The sequence below is a fragment of the Brassica oleracea genome, chromosome C2 (assembly GCF_000695525.1).
Source record: "Brassica oleracea var. oleracea cultivar TO1000 chromosome C2, BOL, whole genome shotgun sequence".
Lineage (NCBI taxonomy): Eukaryota > Viridiplantae > Streptophyta > Magnoliopsida > Brassicales > Brassicaceae > Brassica > Brassica oleracea.
Genome location: NC_027749.1, coordinates 40,520,844 through 40,538,814, shown reverse-complemented (window position 1 = coordinate 40,538,814; position 17,971 = coordinate 40,520,844). Strand labels below are relative to the sequence as shown.

General features: G+C 37.2%; 2 protein-coding genes and 1 non-coding gene across 5 annotated transcripts in view; 1 reads left to right on the top strand and 2 right to left on the bottom strand.

The window, feature by feature from the left end:
- Nucleotides 1–8,242, top strand: part of LOC106327748 (aluminum-activated malate transporter 13) — a 16,952-nt gene extending 8,710 nt beyond the window's left edge. For all 3 annotated transcript variants that reach the window (XM_013765988.1, XM_013765989.1, XM_013765990.1), the window contains 2 exons: nucleotides 7,182–7,325; nucleotides 7,412–8,242. In XM_013765988.1, coding sequence (XP_013621442.1) covers nucleotides 7,182–7,325; nucleotides 7,412–8,071 — 804 coding nt within the window. In that variant the 3' untranslated portion in view covers nucleotides 8,072–8,242. The remainder of the gene's footprint in view (nucleotides 1–7,181; nucleotides 7,326–7,411) is intronic.
- A 72-nt stretch (nucleotides 8,243–8,314) lies between these two features.
- TRNAC-GCA lies at nucleotides 8,315–8,386 on the bottom strand. Its single transcript has one exon. It is a non-coding gene; the product is annotated as a tRNA-Cys (tRNA).
- Nucleotides 8,387–14,551: 6,165 nt separating this feature from the next.
- On the bottom strand, nucleotides 14,552–15,678 carry LOC106324228 (NAC domain-containing protein 86). The gene is given in 4 exon segments (XM_013762233.1): nucleotides 14,552–14,752; nucleotides 14,841–15,080; nucleotides 15,148–15,431; nucleotides 15,522–15,678. Coding segments are annotated over 4 exon segments (882 nt in total).
- Nucleotides 15,679–17,971: the final 2,293 nt, after the last annotated feature.

Here is a 17,971-nt window from a genome sequence, read left to right as displayed (position 1 = left end):
AAAGGGAACAGCTTCAACTTGAATGCATCTTCAGAAACACCATTGGTCTTGGACAAACCACAATATTTATCAAACTTGTACAAGTAATCAAAAGGGTCTTCAGCAGCAAGACCATGATACTTGTTGTTCTCTATGGTGTTAAGCAGCCCTGACTTGATCTCAAAGTTGTTGTTCTCCACAGCTGGTGCTCTGATTCCCAACCTATGACCATGAATGTGAGGTTTATCATAGGCTCCAATGGCTTTAGCTTGGCGATGTGGATGTTGTGGGCTAAGGTTTGCAGCTCCTTAGGCCACTCCATCATGAGGCTGATTCTGAATGTGCTCCATTTTAAACCCCAATTTCTGAAAGTGAGCATGTTGCTCTTCTTCTCTTCTCTTTCTTACTACCTCTCTCTCAAGTGCAACTATGTCTTCAACTCTTGGAACTAGGCTTGATGAACCTCTGCTCCTAAAGTTCATACACCTGAAATGCAAAAGGAGAGGAAGAAGGAGAAGCAGTAACAAAATAAAAGAAAAATGACTTAGTCTCAAGCAAGTGACTAAATCCCAATGTCACAATCAACCTAGAACTTGGCAACGGCGCCAATTTGATGTTAGGAGTTTTCAAGGCTCCTAATCAAATGTTGTAGTATAAAAGATTGTCGAACCAATCCTAGGTGATTCTAAAGCAAAGGGAATGCAAGTTCATGCTTAAGCTAAGTGCAATCCGGTTTTAAAGATTGTATGAACTAAGAACTAATAAGCTAATGCAATAAAGTAATGATCTTTCTTTCTCAGTATGAAGCAAGAGGACTCATGGGGATATGCATTTGATCTTGGGTGATGTAGATCCAATCTAAGAATGGCAAGCTATCAATCAAACACTTTCCTTATGCCTAGATACTAAGCTAAACAAGCTCTATCCCTAGATGAATGTTCTTTTGCTAAAGCAACTCAAGCATCAAATTTCTTAGGTTGAATGTTACTAAAGCAAACATGGAGAACAAGTCCAATAGCAATCTTAACTCCTTTAGCAACTAATCTCTTAGGTAAAGAAAGCTAAAAGCATTGAAGAGTTGGTTAAGGCATTTCATCATACACCTTGTGGGCAGGAAATGCCTAGAGATCTATTTTAGTATGATCAAGACTAAAATAGCATTGAGAACCCTCAACAAGCAAAGAAACAAGTTGATCTAGCACTAAACACCCTAGATCTTCTCTAATCACCCTATCCCATGAATCCAAGATTAGTCTACTCACTAATAGACATGAATAACCCCAAAACCATGGATGATTCAAGGTTAAACATGATTAGAGAGTAAGATAATCAAGCAAAGATAAAAAATTATGATCAAGATTAGATCTTTCACCCAAAAGTGGCTTTTGATTAGATAGAAAACAAGACAAGTCCTAATTTTAGGTTTAGAGATTATTTATACGACTCCTAAAAACCTAGTGGGCCTCAAAAAAAAGTCTGAGAAAGCCCAACAAAACATAAAAACTCGAGTAAGTGGTAAAAGGCGAGCGGGTTGCTCAAGTCGCTCCAGCAGGTCGCTCTATCTCGCAGCGGCTTCCAGACCCCGCTCCATGAGGTCGCTCTGGATGTCGTTCGTGACACCAAGGAATGCCGAGCGGGTTCGCCATCCCGCTCTGGATGGTCGCTCTGGATTGCAGCGGGTTGGTTACCCCGCAACAGGGGGTCGCTCCAGCTGCCTGCTTCGTTTCTTCGTTTCGCGCGTGGGCTGCGGACCTCGCTCCATCTTGGTCGCTCCACTTCTCGAAAGTTGTCGACGAGAAGTTGAGTTTGGAGCGGGTGCCTCACCCCGCTGCGGGACGTCGCTCCAAGTGCCAACTTCATTTGGCGTGCGGGTTACTGAGGTCGCTCCAACTGCCCGCTCCAGCTTCAAAGTTCGTCAACCAAGATGCATCGTTCGGAGCGGGTGCCGAACCCTGCTGCCTCTCCCTGTGCTGCCTTCGTTTAGTCTGGAGCGGGTGTCGTAGGTCGCTCCCATTGCCCGCTCCGGGGCTCTTCTCACTCAAACAACACTTTCCACTCTCTTTTTGATCCCAAATGCTTCCAAGTACCCCCAAGAGCTCCAAAGGACACTCCAACACCTGATAAATACTTATGCAATGCAAAAAGGAAAGTAAAATGCATAATCCCTAATCTAAATGATCAAAACATGCAAGAATGAAGAGTTAAAACAATGCAAATGTGCAAGATACCAATGATTAACGGAAAGATTTTTGAATTCTTCATTGAAAGTTTGTTTCCATACTTTCATACAATGTTGATTCGAACGTTTCTTCGACCGTTTCCTCGAAAATATCACGGGAAGAAGATGTCATTTTCCTTAGTAAAGAATAGAAGAAGAATATGATATAGAAAGAATTCTTAGTAAAGAATAGAAGATGATGATATAGAGAGAATTCTTAGTTTTGTAATAAACTTTGTGCTATAAAATGTGAAATATATAGACAAATGTTGACGTGTTTACAATAGAAATTGGTGGTACATAATGAAAACCAATATGCTAGAATATGGAACTAAAAAAAATTACAATTTGTGGTGCCAAATCAAATGGAATACAATTCTAAAGGCAACTGAATACAAAGCTAAAGTAACATGAATACAATTTCCATGTCAATTACATCCTTTCTCCATTAGCTTAACTAGATTCTTCTTGAGTATACACCATCAGATTCACAAAAAATAGAACATACGAGCTCAAGTGTCATCAACTTGTTAAAAAATGCTTTTCAGGACCTGCAAACACATGGTAGACAAAACCCTCAATCGAATCTCTTACAACCTGTAAAAAAAAGCACAAATTTGAGGACTGCAAAGGAACAAACACCTCCTGTCCATACAACACAACATGTAATAATTTCCAAGAAAAGAAAATCAAACTTATGAACTAAACCAAAGCTTCTCATGATTCAGTTTTAAACCATTACTAAAAAAAATTCATAGATATTGAAAATACATCATTCATCCGACTTTTAAAACATAAGACATAATCAAAACATAGACAAGCAAACTGACTCAACAAACAACAACAAACTGACCTGAAAAACATAAACAAACTGACTCTATAAACAAATACATAAGCAGAAGCATACTGACTCTATAGACATTATAGATGCTTATGACAACATATCATTTATTAGTTTGTTCTTCAAAGCCAGTTCAATCTCACTAAGAGGCTCTTTTTTTCACGGAAAGTCTTCAACATATGTTGCTTATTAAGCTTCTCCTTCATTTCAAAGTCATGCTTCTTCAATTCATGATCATGCTACCTTATCTCAAACATCTCTTGCAACTTCTCCACAGGCTTGCTGCTGGTTTCTTCCATCTCTTTGGCACTCCTTTGAGCCTTCAACCTTGCCTTTGCCTTCTTCACACCTTCAGGGCGAGCCTCTTCTTGATCTCCATGGCTTTATGACTGGACAGAAGCTTGAGAACCATCTTCACCCTTCCTTCTTTTTGACTTGCTGTTATCTGTCCTAAAAGTTGCCAGCCATTTCTGTTCATTTTTTAGCTCCCTCCAACAATGCTCAAGTGTGAACTTGGCATTGTAATCATGGTGATAGATTTCATTAGCAAGCTTCATTACATCATTGTCATTCTGCCCACTTGACTGCTGATTTGTTGCAGCATGTAACGAGCCAACAAACTTGGAGACTTGATCACTGATCTTGGACCACCTTTGCTTACAGTTGTCAACCTCTCTATCTGGCATACCAACAAGATGATGACTTGCATTGAAGTAAGCTTCAACTATTTTCCAAAAGGAGCCATCCTTTTGCTCATTCCATGTGACCGGATCTTTGCTTGTGTTAAGCCAAGCACTTATGAGCACCACATCTTCCTTCTGTGACCAATTCCTTATGCCTCTTCTGTCTTCAGTTGTCTTTTCAGCTTGAGTTGGAACATTAGTTCACTGGGAACTAAAAAGAGGAACTTCTGAAGATCCAAGTGCTCTGCTTTGTGAGACAGGATCACACTGTTGGCTAGTTAACAGATCCAGAAAACCTGAAGACTGAATAAATGGATTTGAAGAATCCATTCCTACTTTTTGGTGGAGAAAGGAGAAGGAGAGAGTGAAGTAGTTTTTCAGAAAAATAAGAAAAGGAGAAAAACAGAAAAATGATAAAGGACAGAGCAAAGGATAAAGAAAGAGATAGAAAATGAAAGAGCAATGGAAAAACAAAGAGATAAAGAAGGACGAGATGTGTTTAAGTGTGTTGAAGTGTTTAAAGTGTGAGCGTGTTGCTTTCATTTATAACAAGTGTGAGTGTGTTTAAGTGTTTCAAGTGTGTGGTGTTAGCAATAAAGTCTTACCTAATCTAAAAACAACCAAGCATTGGTCACATTCGGTTAGTACATTTGATTAGACAACCCTAAATAAAGCTAACTACCAAGATACTAGACTCTACCAAGCATAAGCATTGATCACTTAAGTAAATTTGATGTAGACTAACCAAGCTAACCTAGTTAACATCTAACAACCAATTTCAACAGATTATATTGGTTGTAATCAGACAAGTAAACCAGCAATCTCAATTTAGCTTCCATAATGGCTTCCTATCTTCGTCAAAGCTCGCCCTTAGACATATAAACTGGCTACAAGTGTGACCAATATTAAGAGTGTTGAGACATATACAAAGTGTTACAGGTGTGACCAATATTAAGAGTGTTGAGACATATACAGAAGATAAGGTGTGATATAAAACAAACCTGATTTAGTTGCTTAAGACATTCCTTTGAGTTTTTATCGTCAGAAATGACCTTGACCTCTTTAATAGCACAAATTCTCTCTTCCTCACTATAAGAACTGCATAAAAAAAGTTATATGATTGTAGCAAACAGCTCAGAGAGGTGGATGCTACAAAGTGATATAACCTAGTATTTGTAAACGGAGCTAGCATTATAGAAACTTATGCTTTCTATTGCCTTAATCTAGATGGTGAAAAGTGAAATTAACCTTCAATTTTGATCAAGTAAGCTAGATAGCAGGTGAAATTAACCTTCAATCTTGATCTAACCATCAAAAACAAACAAACTTCCAACAACATATTATTTAATAAACCCTTGGATACAGCCAAACTCATCATCACACAAAGCAACTCTGGTTACTGGTTTAAGAGAGCAATTGACACATATATCAATATTCATAGCCTAGAGAGAAACCTTGCATCAAATGCCCTATCTACCAGAACATATCCATTTCTTGTCATCTAAAAACTAAGACAACTAATCAAAATTCCAATTTGATGATCACCTGTTAAAGCCTTGATAAACTTTCCCAAAGGTGCCACTCCCAATAAACCTCCCTTTCTTCCACTTGGAAATCTCCTTCTCCGACCCTCCCACAACCGAAGACCCTTGCACGCCCGAAGAATGGCTCGAAGGAGAACACAGAAGCACAACAAAGGGGCTCGTAGGAGATCCCAGCGGCAGAGGCAAAGGATGGTACTCCGAAGACCTCCCATCATCGTTCCTCTCCGTCGAAGGAGACTCTAAGGTCATCCCAGAGAATTTGTTATGCAGCGGAGAGGTCGGTCTAATTCCCGCCTTCAAAGAAGCCGCTGCTACATTAGATTTCCTGCTTAGAACCACAATCCACATATCATCAATCACTCAATCAATAAAGGAGGGAGAGGGGGGGATCGAACCTAGGAGCAGTGGGTTGACTCTGATCTTCACCCAATCCAGCCGAGCTAACACTTGAAACATAACCCAATCCGGAAACCGATCCGTTCACCTGCTCGTTAGAGTGCGACCGGAGGGGAAGAGGATGACATTTCTTCTCGTCGGAGAAACCAGAGCTCCGGTGAATTTGCGGTTTGAAGAAGAAACTCACCTCCGCCGTACATGGCTGCCGGAGTGCTCGTCGGAGGGTTTAAACATAGGCGGGGTTCTCTGCAATTTTGGGTTCAACCGAAAGGGCTCAGATTGAGTACTGAGCTCAATTTTTTTTCGAATCCACCAAGATTCAAGAAAAGAGAGAGAGAGGGACAAACAATTTTTTTTCCGTGAAATGAGAGAGAGAAAAATTGGGTGTAATTAAAAAAAATACTAACCAATCAGAAAAAGTGACACGTATTAACTTAGAGTTGGTTCCAAAAGTTCCATTTTTATAACCATATCTATCTATTTTTCCTCTTTTTTATTTAGTTTTGAGCATGTAATTAGATAGAACCATGAGATAGAACCTTCTTAGAGACCATGGTCTAAAGCTCTAGTAGTTGAATAATTCGCCTTTTAATTTGAGAGGTTGAAGTTCATGTCTTCTCTTTAGGTTTTAAACTCTTAACCGTTACAAAAAAACGTACATACAGAATATCGAATACTCTTGTCGTTTTATTTTGGCTCCAGTCATTTACTTTAAAGTTTGAGTTGTCATGATTGGTTTATCCTCGAGTCTTTAACTCTTGCAAGCATTACCCTTTTGAGGAGTTCTTAGGTCTCGTAGCTTCAATAAATTGGGAGCTCTTTAACAAGACTTTGCAGAATTCCCTAGTCTACTAGTTGATAGGAAAGAACGAAAAGGGTAGACTAATACCCTGGTGGTCTCATTTCAGCTGGTTTTTATACCTTCACGGTTCAAGGTTTATTACTTTGGTGCCTACAGGTATCAGGTTTTTTACTTTGGTTCCTACTGGCATCGATAGCTACTATTTTTTTCCCTTCTTTGTACTGGTGTATGTTTGCAGTACTTGGTTTATGCATCTATGTACGATCATTTTGGTCATAAACTCTATATTGGAATGAATGAGATTAATCGTCAAAAAAAAGAATACCGAATATACTACACTACATATTAAAATAAGTTAAAAATAAATTAAAATAACTAAATGAAAATATAAAAGCATTTTGAAAACTATAGGAAAGGTTCTCAAGTTTTGAAATATTCTCTTACTCTTTAATTATTATTTTTACTATACTAATTTTGAAATATTTATTTATTACTACTAATGTATATGTTTTATAACACAAAATTGTGATGATGATCTAGTAGTTGAATGATTCACCTATAAGTTAAGGGGTTACAGTTCTGAGTTCTCTCATACTTTGGGATTAGTATACGCTTTGATATGTAATAAACGGTTATTAAAAAGTGTTTAAACTCTAAAACATTTTGCTGGCGAATAATGAACATATTGACATGTGTACATATACACACATATATTTAGGCGATGTATGCAAGTTGGGAGCCGAGACATACACTGCGTTGTAATAAATTTTCATCTCAACAATACATCAAAATTGGATCTGTTCTTCGCAAGTTTGGTCACACTGTTGTTGCTCTTCACGGATGCTTACAAACCGAGATTCAGGTAAAATTAAACTTAACGTTCTATTTCAACATAAAAATTACATAACGTATAGTCTTATATAACCATACTTTATGTTTATTTTAAAGACTCCTAGGTCTATTCGTACGCTCTTCAAAGATCCTTGTGTTAGACTAGCGGGAGAAATCTGCAAAGTTTTGTCGGAACTCTCTGAAAGCATTCTAAACAAACGTCACTGCTCGCCGGAGATTCTCTCCGACAATCTAGAAGTAGCGTTAAAAGATCTCAACGCAGCAATAAAGTCACAACCTAAGCTCTTCTTGGGGTCTAACCTTCACAGTGACATCACCAACAAACACCTAAACCGCAATGTTTCATATTACAACGATAGTAATAACGTCGACGGCAATGTTTTGAGTCAGACAACACCACAAAACGTCACCGTATCACAAGCTCGGTTTAACAGCACTGTTTCGCTCTCTAGTTTTATGGGCCAGACGTCACACCGGAAGTCGGTGAATAAACCGGGACCGGTTGGAGAGAAGAGGAGATTTAGAAAACAGTTGAGTAAAGCCGCGGTTATGAAAAGTTTGGAGTTTTCGGAGGCGTTACCGTTTGCTGCCTTTGCGTCTCTTCTTGTGGAGATGGTGGCAAGGCTTGGTACTGTGATTGATGAGGTGGAGGAGCTGGGAAGCATCTCCTGCTTCAAGGAGTATGATAAGATTGTTGATCGGACGGATGTGGAAGTGCGAATTGAGAAACCGGTGGATCTAGTGGTTGGAGATTGAACTGACCGGTATAGTTCGGCTTGGTTTGTACAATTTTCTATGTGATTCGATTCTCTTTTTGTGATGAATAATGAATGGGATATTGATTTCGTCTTTCTTATTTTTCTCGGAATTTTGTAACACGAGTTTGTAATTTCTGAGGCTTACTTATACAAAAAAGACATGTTTGCCTTTTTCTTTTGTTATTTATGGCAAGTCGTAACTCAGGTCTTAACAAAAGAACTGAGAAGAGTAAAAAATAATAGGGCCCAACCGGATTCGAACCGGTGGCCTATTGATCTGCAGTCAATTTCTCTACCATTGAGCTATGGACCGAAGTTGTTGGTCATTTATTTTAATAAATACATATTATTATAAAAATCACATTTCCAAATGTTAAAATCACATTACGTAGCTAAATTAATTTCCATATAGGTATATGGTCCCATCATTTATTTTTATAAAAGATTATTTTATGCAGAATCGTTGTTATCAACTTACCACTTCCATAAAGTTTTTTTTTTTTCCCCATAAAGTTTGTTTTAAAGGTTAGTGACGTTAAGAAAAAGGTTCTTTATTTAGTGTGGTCCACTAAATCATTATAGAAGAAATCAGAGAACGTTACAAATATAACCGAACTAGGCCCGGGCATTTTAACCTGGACCCGAAGACCTGAATCGGAACCGATCCAAAAATATCCAACCCGGAACCGAACCGAAAATTTACAAGTACCCTTTGGGTCTAATTTTTTTTTACCCGAAAGAACCGGAACCGAAAAGGAACCGACCCGAATAGATCCGAACCCGAAAAGAACCGACCCGAATAGACCCGACCCGATAAGAACCGATTTGTACCCGACTTAAAAACATGTATATCTAAAACTATGATGTTTTTGTGTTCTATTTTATATATATTATTTTATGATTTAGTTGAAATATCTTTTGTTAACAACATTTGTTATTATTTTTTAACATTTATTAAGTAATATAAAGCTTTAAAATGTAATATTTAGAGTTTTAAAATGTTTTATTTTAATTATTAATAGTTTCATTTAAGTTGTTTTGTAAAATTTTAAATATATATGACAAATATTCAACTAAAATTGATGGAATTGGGTATATCATGTCCTTTTCGGATCCTAAATACCCGAATCCGATTCGGACCCGATATGGATCCGAAAAATTACGGGTATTTTATGGATATTTTAATTATAGACTCGAACCGACCCGAATCCGAATCGAAAATTTCTAAGTACCTATTGGATCTAAATATTTAGGACCCGAAAAAATCCGGACCCGAAAAGAACCGGCCCGAAGACCCGAAGACCCGAATGCCCAGACGTAAACCTAACAAGAAACATAGTGCTATTGAAACTAAAATCAACTCAATAATAACACAAGACTCTCTCCGGGTCATATGACACATCAGATTTTAAAATGTTGAACTTACATATCAATAAAAACATTTGGTTTCTCCACGTCACTTCCTTCATGCTTAACCTTTTCTTCTTCGTTGATTTCACCTTGACGAACTGGAGATATAACTAGAGATTTGAGAGAGAAATATCAGTTTGTCGTTGAGGAACGGTGCCGAAGATGAAGCATCTTCTTCACAAATTCCACATCAGAAGAAATAGTGACGTCAACAGAGGATTCGGAGACCGAGACTAAACCCAGATTACGAAAGCAAAGCTTATCTCTTTCATTTGGAGTTTCCAGAACTTGCTGTCGCTGGCGGATAGGTGAAGAAAATGGCCGAGATAGAGTGCATCGGAGTAGTGGGTGCTTGTCCACCAACGGCCTTGACGTTTGGCTCATGGACGCTGATGGGAATGCACTCTCTCGAGCCACCACAGCTATCTCCTCTTCCGTCAATCGTTTCGTCTCCAAAGGCCTAATGACCAAGGCAAGATTCAGTCGATAATCCTTAAAAGAATCTACTTTCCTTCTGGGAATCTAGATTTACAATTAGACATGATGCTTTTTCTGCATCTAAGATTGTTGTCCGAGACAAAATAGATTAGCCTATATTGTGTTCTCTTTATTTTTAAAATTAAGTGCTTTATTCATTTAGATCACTCATATAGCTTCTTAGACTACTTCATGATCTTGTGGAGAATCTGCAGTTGTCTTATGATAGTGTTTAGACAAAAGTGTATTTTATAGTGAAAATGGTCGGTTTTTGTGATAATCCATTAACACCACAGTGATTTGTACATTGCAGGAAGTAGGTGATGATGCTATGCGTCGTTTATGGTTAACATCCAACCTGCAAGATTTTTATTATGCTGATATAATCCGGGAACGCATTTTGTTTTATGGTTCATTCTCAACGTCAAGTTATTTTACTTTGTTTACTTTATCGTTGGTCGTTGCTGAAAAAGTCTACCTAGAAAAGTTATTTGCAGCGTCTTTTGTTTAATGAGTTATAATGAAGATTCAGCCTTGAACAAGAAAGTGTTTCCTAATATCTGAGCAAGTGTTACAAGACTTGTCTGAAATGTTTTTCTTCTTTCACTGTGATGCTTCTGTCATCTTACGTGTATCACAAGTTTCTTATAGTCAAGTAAAGATATATTTAGACATGGTTAACTTTTTCTAATCTGATGATTTCCTATGAAGATGACCCTGAAGTTCCTAACACTATCAACAATTGAGATAAATCGGGACTTGGAACAGAAGGCAGTTAGCCCTCATGAACTTTTGGGATATCCAAAATTTTGGTTTTGATCATTAGAGCAGAGAGGATTTGGCAGCTAACATAAGGGAGATGAAGAATAGAGCTGTTCCCTGTGCTTTTAGAGGAGACAACATGGTAAGTCTCAAATAACTTCTGAGTGATTACTCTGTTGAAGATGTATAAGCTTTCAGGGACAGATATGGTTCCACAAACCATCACGCGGTCGCAGGAAAAGGGAAAGCTCATGTAACTCTCTCCGACTAACTATTTATAACTGATTTTTCTAAATACCATGAGTAAAGAGAAACATCATTTGGATCGTTGGCGATAATGCAGGTAGTTGCTCCATATGGTCGAATAACCAAGGAAACATGGGGTTTCACGTGGCAACCAATGGTGGCTACCTTGATCTAATGAGACTTTTAGCTCGGCCTCTCCATCTTTGCTCTCTGTCAGTAACAATTCATGTGACACCCTCCTTCATGAAAAAAATCTCATGTGTTTTAGACCAGTGTTTGAGAGGCTTGAAAAGACACTGAGATCATGAACTTTTCTATCACATCCGCTGTCTCGAAGTCCTCCGGAGATGTTGTGAATTATAGTAAAAATGAACACACGGGTTTTCAATTGGCAATCTCGGGAATGTTAATTTGGAGTTTTTTTATATGCTCATGCCTGTGAAATTGACCGATATTAACATCAAAATGCTTTTGGCATTACTCTGTTTGATATCATCAAGCACAAGCCACATTTTCCAACGTTAAATCTTTTGTTCGATGGTTGGTCTCACCCAGAGGGATGTTCAGTTGTCGTGTTCAGACCACCACACATGTGGTCGCGTTTCACTTGAAGTACATAAGAAAATGTTTGCAGCCTAAAAGCTTGACTTGGGATATTTGTTTAGATTAGTCAGCTAAACGCATTGAACAAGACTCATCATTTGTATATGAAGCTTTTAGAATTTTTGTAGCATTTTAATTCTGAATTTTGGTTTGCCATGTCAAAATCTCCACAGTCAAAACAATATGAAAATTCTCTACACAAACTGACAATAAATTATGCAATTAAATCAAGAGAGAAGAAACCATTATCTTCCAAAAACAGTTTTGTGATATAGAGAAGAAAAGAATAGGGTTTTTTGCAGAATTGACCTACAACTTAAAGTCAAACACAAAACTAACCTTCCTTTTTTTTAAAATTGGTTTTTCCATATTTACCCCACAAGTTCATATAATTCACGAAAATGCCATCAATGTTTTTTTTTCTTTCGAAAATGACATTTTGACTATTCTATCTAAAATAGTTGTGTATGTAGCAAGAATAAATGAAACTGCTTACAGAAGCTAACAGGAAGCAAGCCACCGCACAACCAAATCAGAGCTGTTACCACAACAAGAACTTGGGTCCAAGAAGGCCACTTACACCAGATGTTGGAAACCGTCGGTGGATTAATCCAAAGAAGACTACCGCCATATTTGGCACGATCTACATATCTATAGACCAGACACCAGATCTAAAGACCCGAGTTATATCTCCGACTCCTATGGCAAGATGGACTCCGATAACACACCGAAACTCCAGAGATCTTTGATAGAGACAGAAACATAAAACATTACGAGACGGAGAGAACATAGAAATTGGAAGAAGACGTAGACATAAACGAGAGACCCTGAGAACCTCTCCTTCCCATCCAAAGAGACTGTGGCGGCGACATTTGCTTAGGCGGTGGGGACGAGAGACAAGACAGAAATTGCTCTCACAACACGTTAAACGGCTGTAAGAAAATCTACAGTTCAAACTTCAAACATACAAAAAACCTAAACAACAGGCCCATGTAACAAAAAAGCCTATTTCAAAATGTAAGACCAATTTTGTAAAAAAAAAAAAATCGTCAACATCAAATTCAAGAGAGAAGCCCAAAAACAGGCTACACTTTTTTACTTTTTTTTTTTGTCAAACATATACTATAATGATTATTTGTTAAATCTGTCTATTTTAAATTATTGGTTATGAATTTGTTTTTTATATATACCGATAAAAGTACTATTCCTTACCAATATCTTTGAACAACAAGAATTTCTTACAAATCTTTGAACAAAAAAGAAATAGAGGGCAACTGTCTACTTTTCCGGGAAATATGTAGCAAAAATCAGTATGAGAACCTCAATTACTCTTTTCGTTGAAATTATATAAGTTGTTGTTATATATCTTACTATATAAAAGACATATTTACTCACTTCTCAGACTGACATAATAGTGAAAGGAAAAAGTGTCACATATCATGTTCTGGTAGAACTTTAATTTCTTTCGTTTGGTTTAACGGGATCTCACAAATGAATAAAATATGGATTCTTTTGATATCATGATTTATGCTGAAACCCAACAAAATTTTGGCCCACAAAATTACTTTCACCTTCGCTACGAGAAGCTGCAATACATTCTACGTTTTATCCTCTCCTGCAAATTCTGATTATGTTTGCCATCAATGAAGGCTCGGAGAGGGCGTAGAGCCAAGTCTTCGTGAGTAAGCTATATGTCACTTTCATGTTATGTCGTTTCGTTAGTTATTCTTCACCCTGGAGCCATTACAAGTAGCATTGATTCACCGTCTGTTGTGAACAAACGCGAATCAGCTCGAAGAAAGCAAAAGAGAGCAAAAACATATTAAGGCAAATATCCGTTTACGATTTTTTTTATTATTATGTGAATGAATAACTTTACAACCCTTAGATCCGTATCTATAGCAGCTCCAAAATCCGATTTCTTTATCCTTTTAGAAATACATAATTATCTAGAAAAAATAAAATTTTCTAATCCTATAAGATTTACCGTACCTCAAAATCCAACCCAACGAATGCTGGACTTTTACCGGAGCACGGAGATTTAAGACACATCCAGATGCAACACCGTCATTAATTCCATGTCTCCATTCCTTTCACGTTTTCACATTCATTGTATCCTCCTTTTTTCGAGATAGTGAATCTGCAATTATAAATGGCTTAGATTGCATCCATGAATTCAAAATTTCATTGCTCACAATCATAATATCACAAAAACTTTTTCACACGATTGAATCCGATGTTGAAAGACTTGAACTGAGATCAACTGAGGAAACATCGGCGTCTCTGCAAGTCATGCTATGGAAGGTATCATCTAACTAAAAGGTAATTACATTATCTGATATATTGTTACGTTGAGTATGCACATAAATTATACTATGTTAATTGCCAAGTACCATTTATTTATAAAAAAATTCTAGTCATGAGTTTCTTAGATTACCTGATATTTTTATTTTCAAACACAATAGTAATGTATTTAAGACTCAAAAAAATGTATAATTTCAAATAGTAATGATCACTATCAAATTTTTATGTAGTCTATCTAACTTAAATATAAATGCAGTTAGAATGGATCAAACTTCGTACTACTTATTACTTATAACTTTGGTAAACTCATCGAGTAATTTTTAAAACTAATTCTAACTATTACTACAGATAAACTAAAACAAACATTAAAATAACGCAAAATAATAATATTTTATAAAAAAAATTATAATTAAAAAGTTTATAGTTTTAAAATAAATTGTCAAATAAATCGATAAATTGTTTTAAAAAAACCTGAAAATTAATTTTAATTTTAGTTAAGAATAAGTTAAACATTTTAAATAAATTTATATTATTTGTTCATTTATTTACCCGCCCGTAGGCGCGGGCCTACCCTAGTACATTAATAAAACAAATCCTATAGACCAATGCTACAAGTGGGATGACTCGAACAATAAAAGCCGTTTAGTCTTAGAAGAGACTTCAAACGAGACTCCGATTAGGAGAGCTCTGAGTAACCGAATAAACCGATTTGATCGTATCCACAATTTGTCCAATAACCAGTTTGCATAGATTCATCCATGTTCTGATCTACATCGGTATGCAATATACTCGCTGGAAAATTTACTTCTTGACCGATAACCGGAAAATCAAAGTCTTGAAAGTACTCAGATGCAAAATTTTGAATTTGAGGATAGTCCTACAAGAACATAATCAAACCAGTATTAGATAAACAATACCTTGTTCCGGTTTAGTTATTGGTCAAACTAGAATTTTATAATACATACTTTTGAAGAATCAAGAATGAAATCAGGTGAAATCCAAATGTTGGAAGAGTCTATTTCAGTAGAAACCAGATTGACAAATGAGTGAAACGGCATCGTTCCATCCCGACTAGGTGAAGTCACTCGACTAGAATATCCAGAACTTTCTCCTGATCCAAGTGTTTGTTCACTTAGGTTTTTTCGGATTTTCGAATTAGTCTTGATCTCATTCTTCTTAGCCACACGGCATAACACATAAGCTCCCTGTAATTTATCACACTTAGAAACAAATAAAGCATTATAGAATTTGATGAATATGTAAAGTTCTTACCTTGTAAGTTTGTGAACCTTGTGATGAACTCTCATCATCGCGTAGTCAATATTGCATGAGCCAAGTGGTTCTATCGCCTAACGGGGCACGACCTTTGTAGAAAACTAGGGTTTTTCTATAGCCGACTGTAGAAGATGAATGACTAGTAATTTTCCGGTCTTTTCCGGTTGCTTTCCAATAATCGGCCTTTGTTCCTCGGTTTGTACGAAAACCATTAGGATATTTTTTGTCCCTTGAACAGAAGAAGAACCATTCCATGTCCCGGTTCGGAAGAAAAGACTTGTCTAAAAGTTACAAAATATCATTTTTTTGTTTAAAAATTCGAAAAGTAATAAAAAGGTTGAGAATAATGTTGAATTGAAGGCAATTAATACCTGGTAACTCCCAACGATCAAATTTATAAAGATCAATAACGGGAATGACTTCAAGCTCGATCTCAAGACCTTCGACTTTTCTTTTTAGATAATAGTCGATGAGTTCTTCATCTGTAGGATGAAACCGGAAGCCTGGGGGTAAACATGAACTTCCCATTTGCAATATCTCTGATATTAAGTGACTTGATACACAAGAAACTGCGAAATCTTGACCCACAAGAAGAGTATTTAGAATTCAGATTATGTTTTAAGACACGATGACGAAGTTACAACGGTTGGTATTTGGAAAATCCAGAAATAAAAACTTTTCTCGACGCACGTTTTGTTGTTAAGAAAAGATTGCAAATCAAGTCGATTGCATTTTATGTGTGACAAGAACATTGTCTGAACAAAAAAAAAGAGAAGAGACTGTTTTATGACGGAAACAATTAACCAAAAATCCTCCAAAGACTTCAAATTAAGATAGGAATTTCGACTTTCGAAAGAAATAAATGATGGTGTGAAAACTTCAAAAGTGATTTGTGAATGATTAAGAGAGTGATTGAGATATTAGAAGGTTGGTAGAGTGTTGAATGGTCATGAAGTGCTGAATATTTATAGAACAAAGTTGGTAGCACTCTGAATAATAAATAAATTTTTAGAGAAAATGACTAGAATGTATAACAAAAGTTGGTTTATTACTAGAGTGTTAAACATTTTTTAAAATGACTAGAATGTTTGGACACCCATAGTAAATGATTCTAAAGGCCTTTGGTTAGTTTTTTTTAATTGAAATTACTTTTAAACATATAATCCACATCAGTAATTAAAATTACACATCACCACCACAATAGAAACCAAACCGTCTCTTCTCCAACATAACTAAATCGAAGTTTTTTAAAAAAACTAACTAAGAACATCGTTTTGTCGTCTCGAAGAAGAACCGTCGAAGAAGGAACCGCGAGGATACTCCCACTCTCCGTCATCAACATTGTCTGTGTTAACTTCCTCTTCGTCGAAATAGCTCTCTGTCGTTGTACTCTGTTTTCTCTGTTATCATCGTGCCCGAAATCAAAATTCTGAACTCGTTTGTACGAAATCGTCTTCGCCGCCGTCTTTGCCGCATTCTTATCTCTGAGTTCGTCTTTTCCGGTAGGATATCGCGACGTTATATATTGTATTTTGTTGAGTCTGTGGGTCAGTTATGTATTATATTTCATCTGATTTTTATTTTGTTGCGACTGAGATATGGTTGTGTTGCGGCTGTGATTTTGTTTTGTTGGGGGTTTCGTTGCGTCTGAGTTAGGGTTTTGCTGCGGCTGAGTTATGGTTATGTTATGGCTGAGTTATATTTGTGTCGTGAATAACCTAATGTTATGTTATGAATGTGTTACTCTTATGATGCGGCTGAGTTACTATTTTGTTGTGGCTGATTTTATTGTTGGGTTATATGATCAGATGGATGCTGCTGATGAAGTTAAATCATGGGATTACCCACCAAGACTTTACCCTGAAGGCTCTTCAAACCTAGATGGTAAAGTTATTAATCACAATTTCCATCCAGAGCATTTCCCCCACGTTAGAGAAACAATAGAACTTGATGTGTGGGAAGAACTGGTGAACTCTCCCATTGGAGTAGTTGCTAGGCTAGCTGAATGCGAAAGCATGTGGTCTGGTAGGACCGTGCACTATCTACTGTGTAGACAGCTGCGAGTTATAAAGAAGGAGATATGGTGTCTCGTGGCTGATGAGGCTATCAGGTTTAGCTTGCTCGAGTTTGGTGAGATCACTGGGCTAAACACAGGTCCATTGCCAACAGAAAATTTTGATCCTGGTCAATACAACGAGTTTTGGGGGGGGGAGTTGAAGGTGCCGCTTGGGATGGGACCAAAGTTAGATGAACTGAAGGCAGCATTACCGTTCTGTCCGCTTTGGAGTTTTGAAAAGCGCAAGTGGTTGGGGCTGCTACTTCTTCAAGCCATGGGAGTCTATTGTTTGCATCACAATTCAAGGATACCCTTTCAAAGTGCAATAAGGGTATTCGACGATGAAGCCATGAGGTCGTATCCATGGGGTCGGACTGCATACGAAGTTCTAATTGACTCTATTAAAACGTTGGCTCCAGATGGAGGTTCATACACAATAAGCGGCATGAAGGACGCGTTATTGATTTGGGCTTATGAATCCGTCACATGCTTCGGTGAGATTTTTGGGAGAGTGATCAATAACGAAGACGTTCCGCTTTTGCGATGGGGTGGAAAGCGTACACGTGCAAACTTTGATAAATTGTTGTCTGCCGAAATCGAAAAGCATGGCGTGGTAAGGTTTAACGCTGACTTAATTTATTTGATGGCTAAGTTCGGAGTTACTTAATGGCTGAGTTATGTGTTAAATTACGGCTGAGTTATTTTAGTTGATGACTGAGTTATGTGTTAAATCACGGCTGAATTATTTTAGTTGATGGCTGAGTT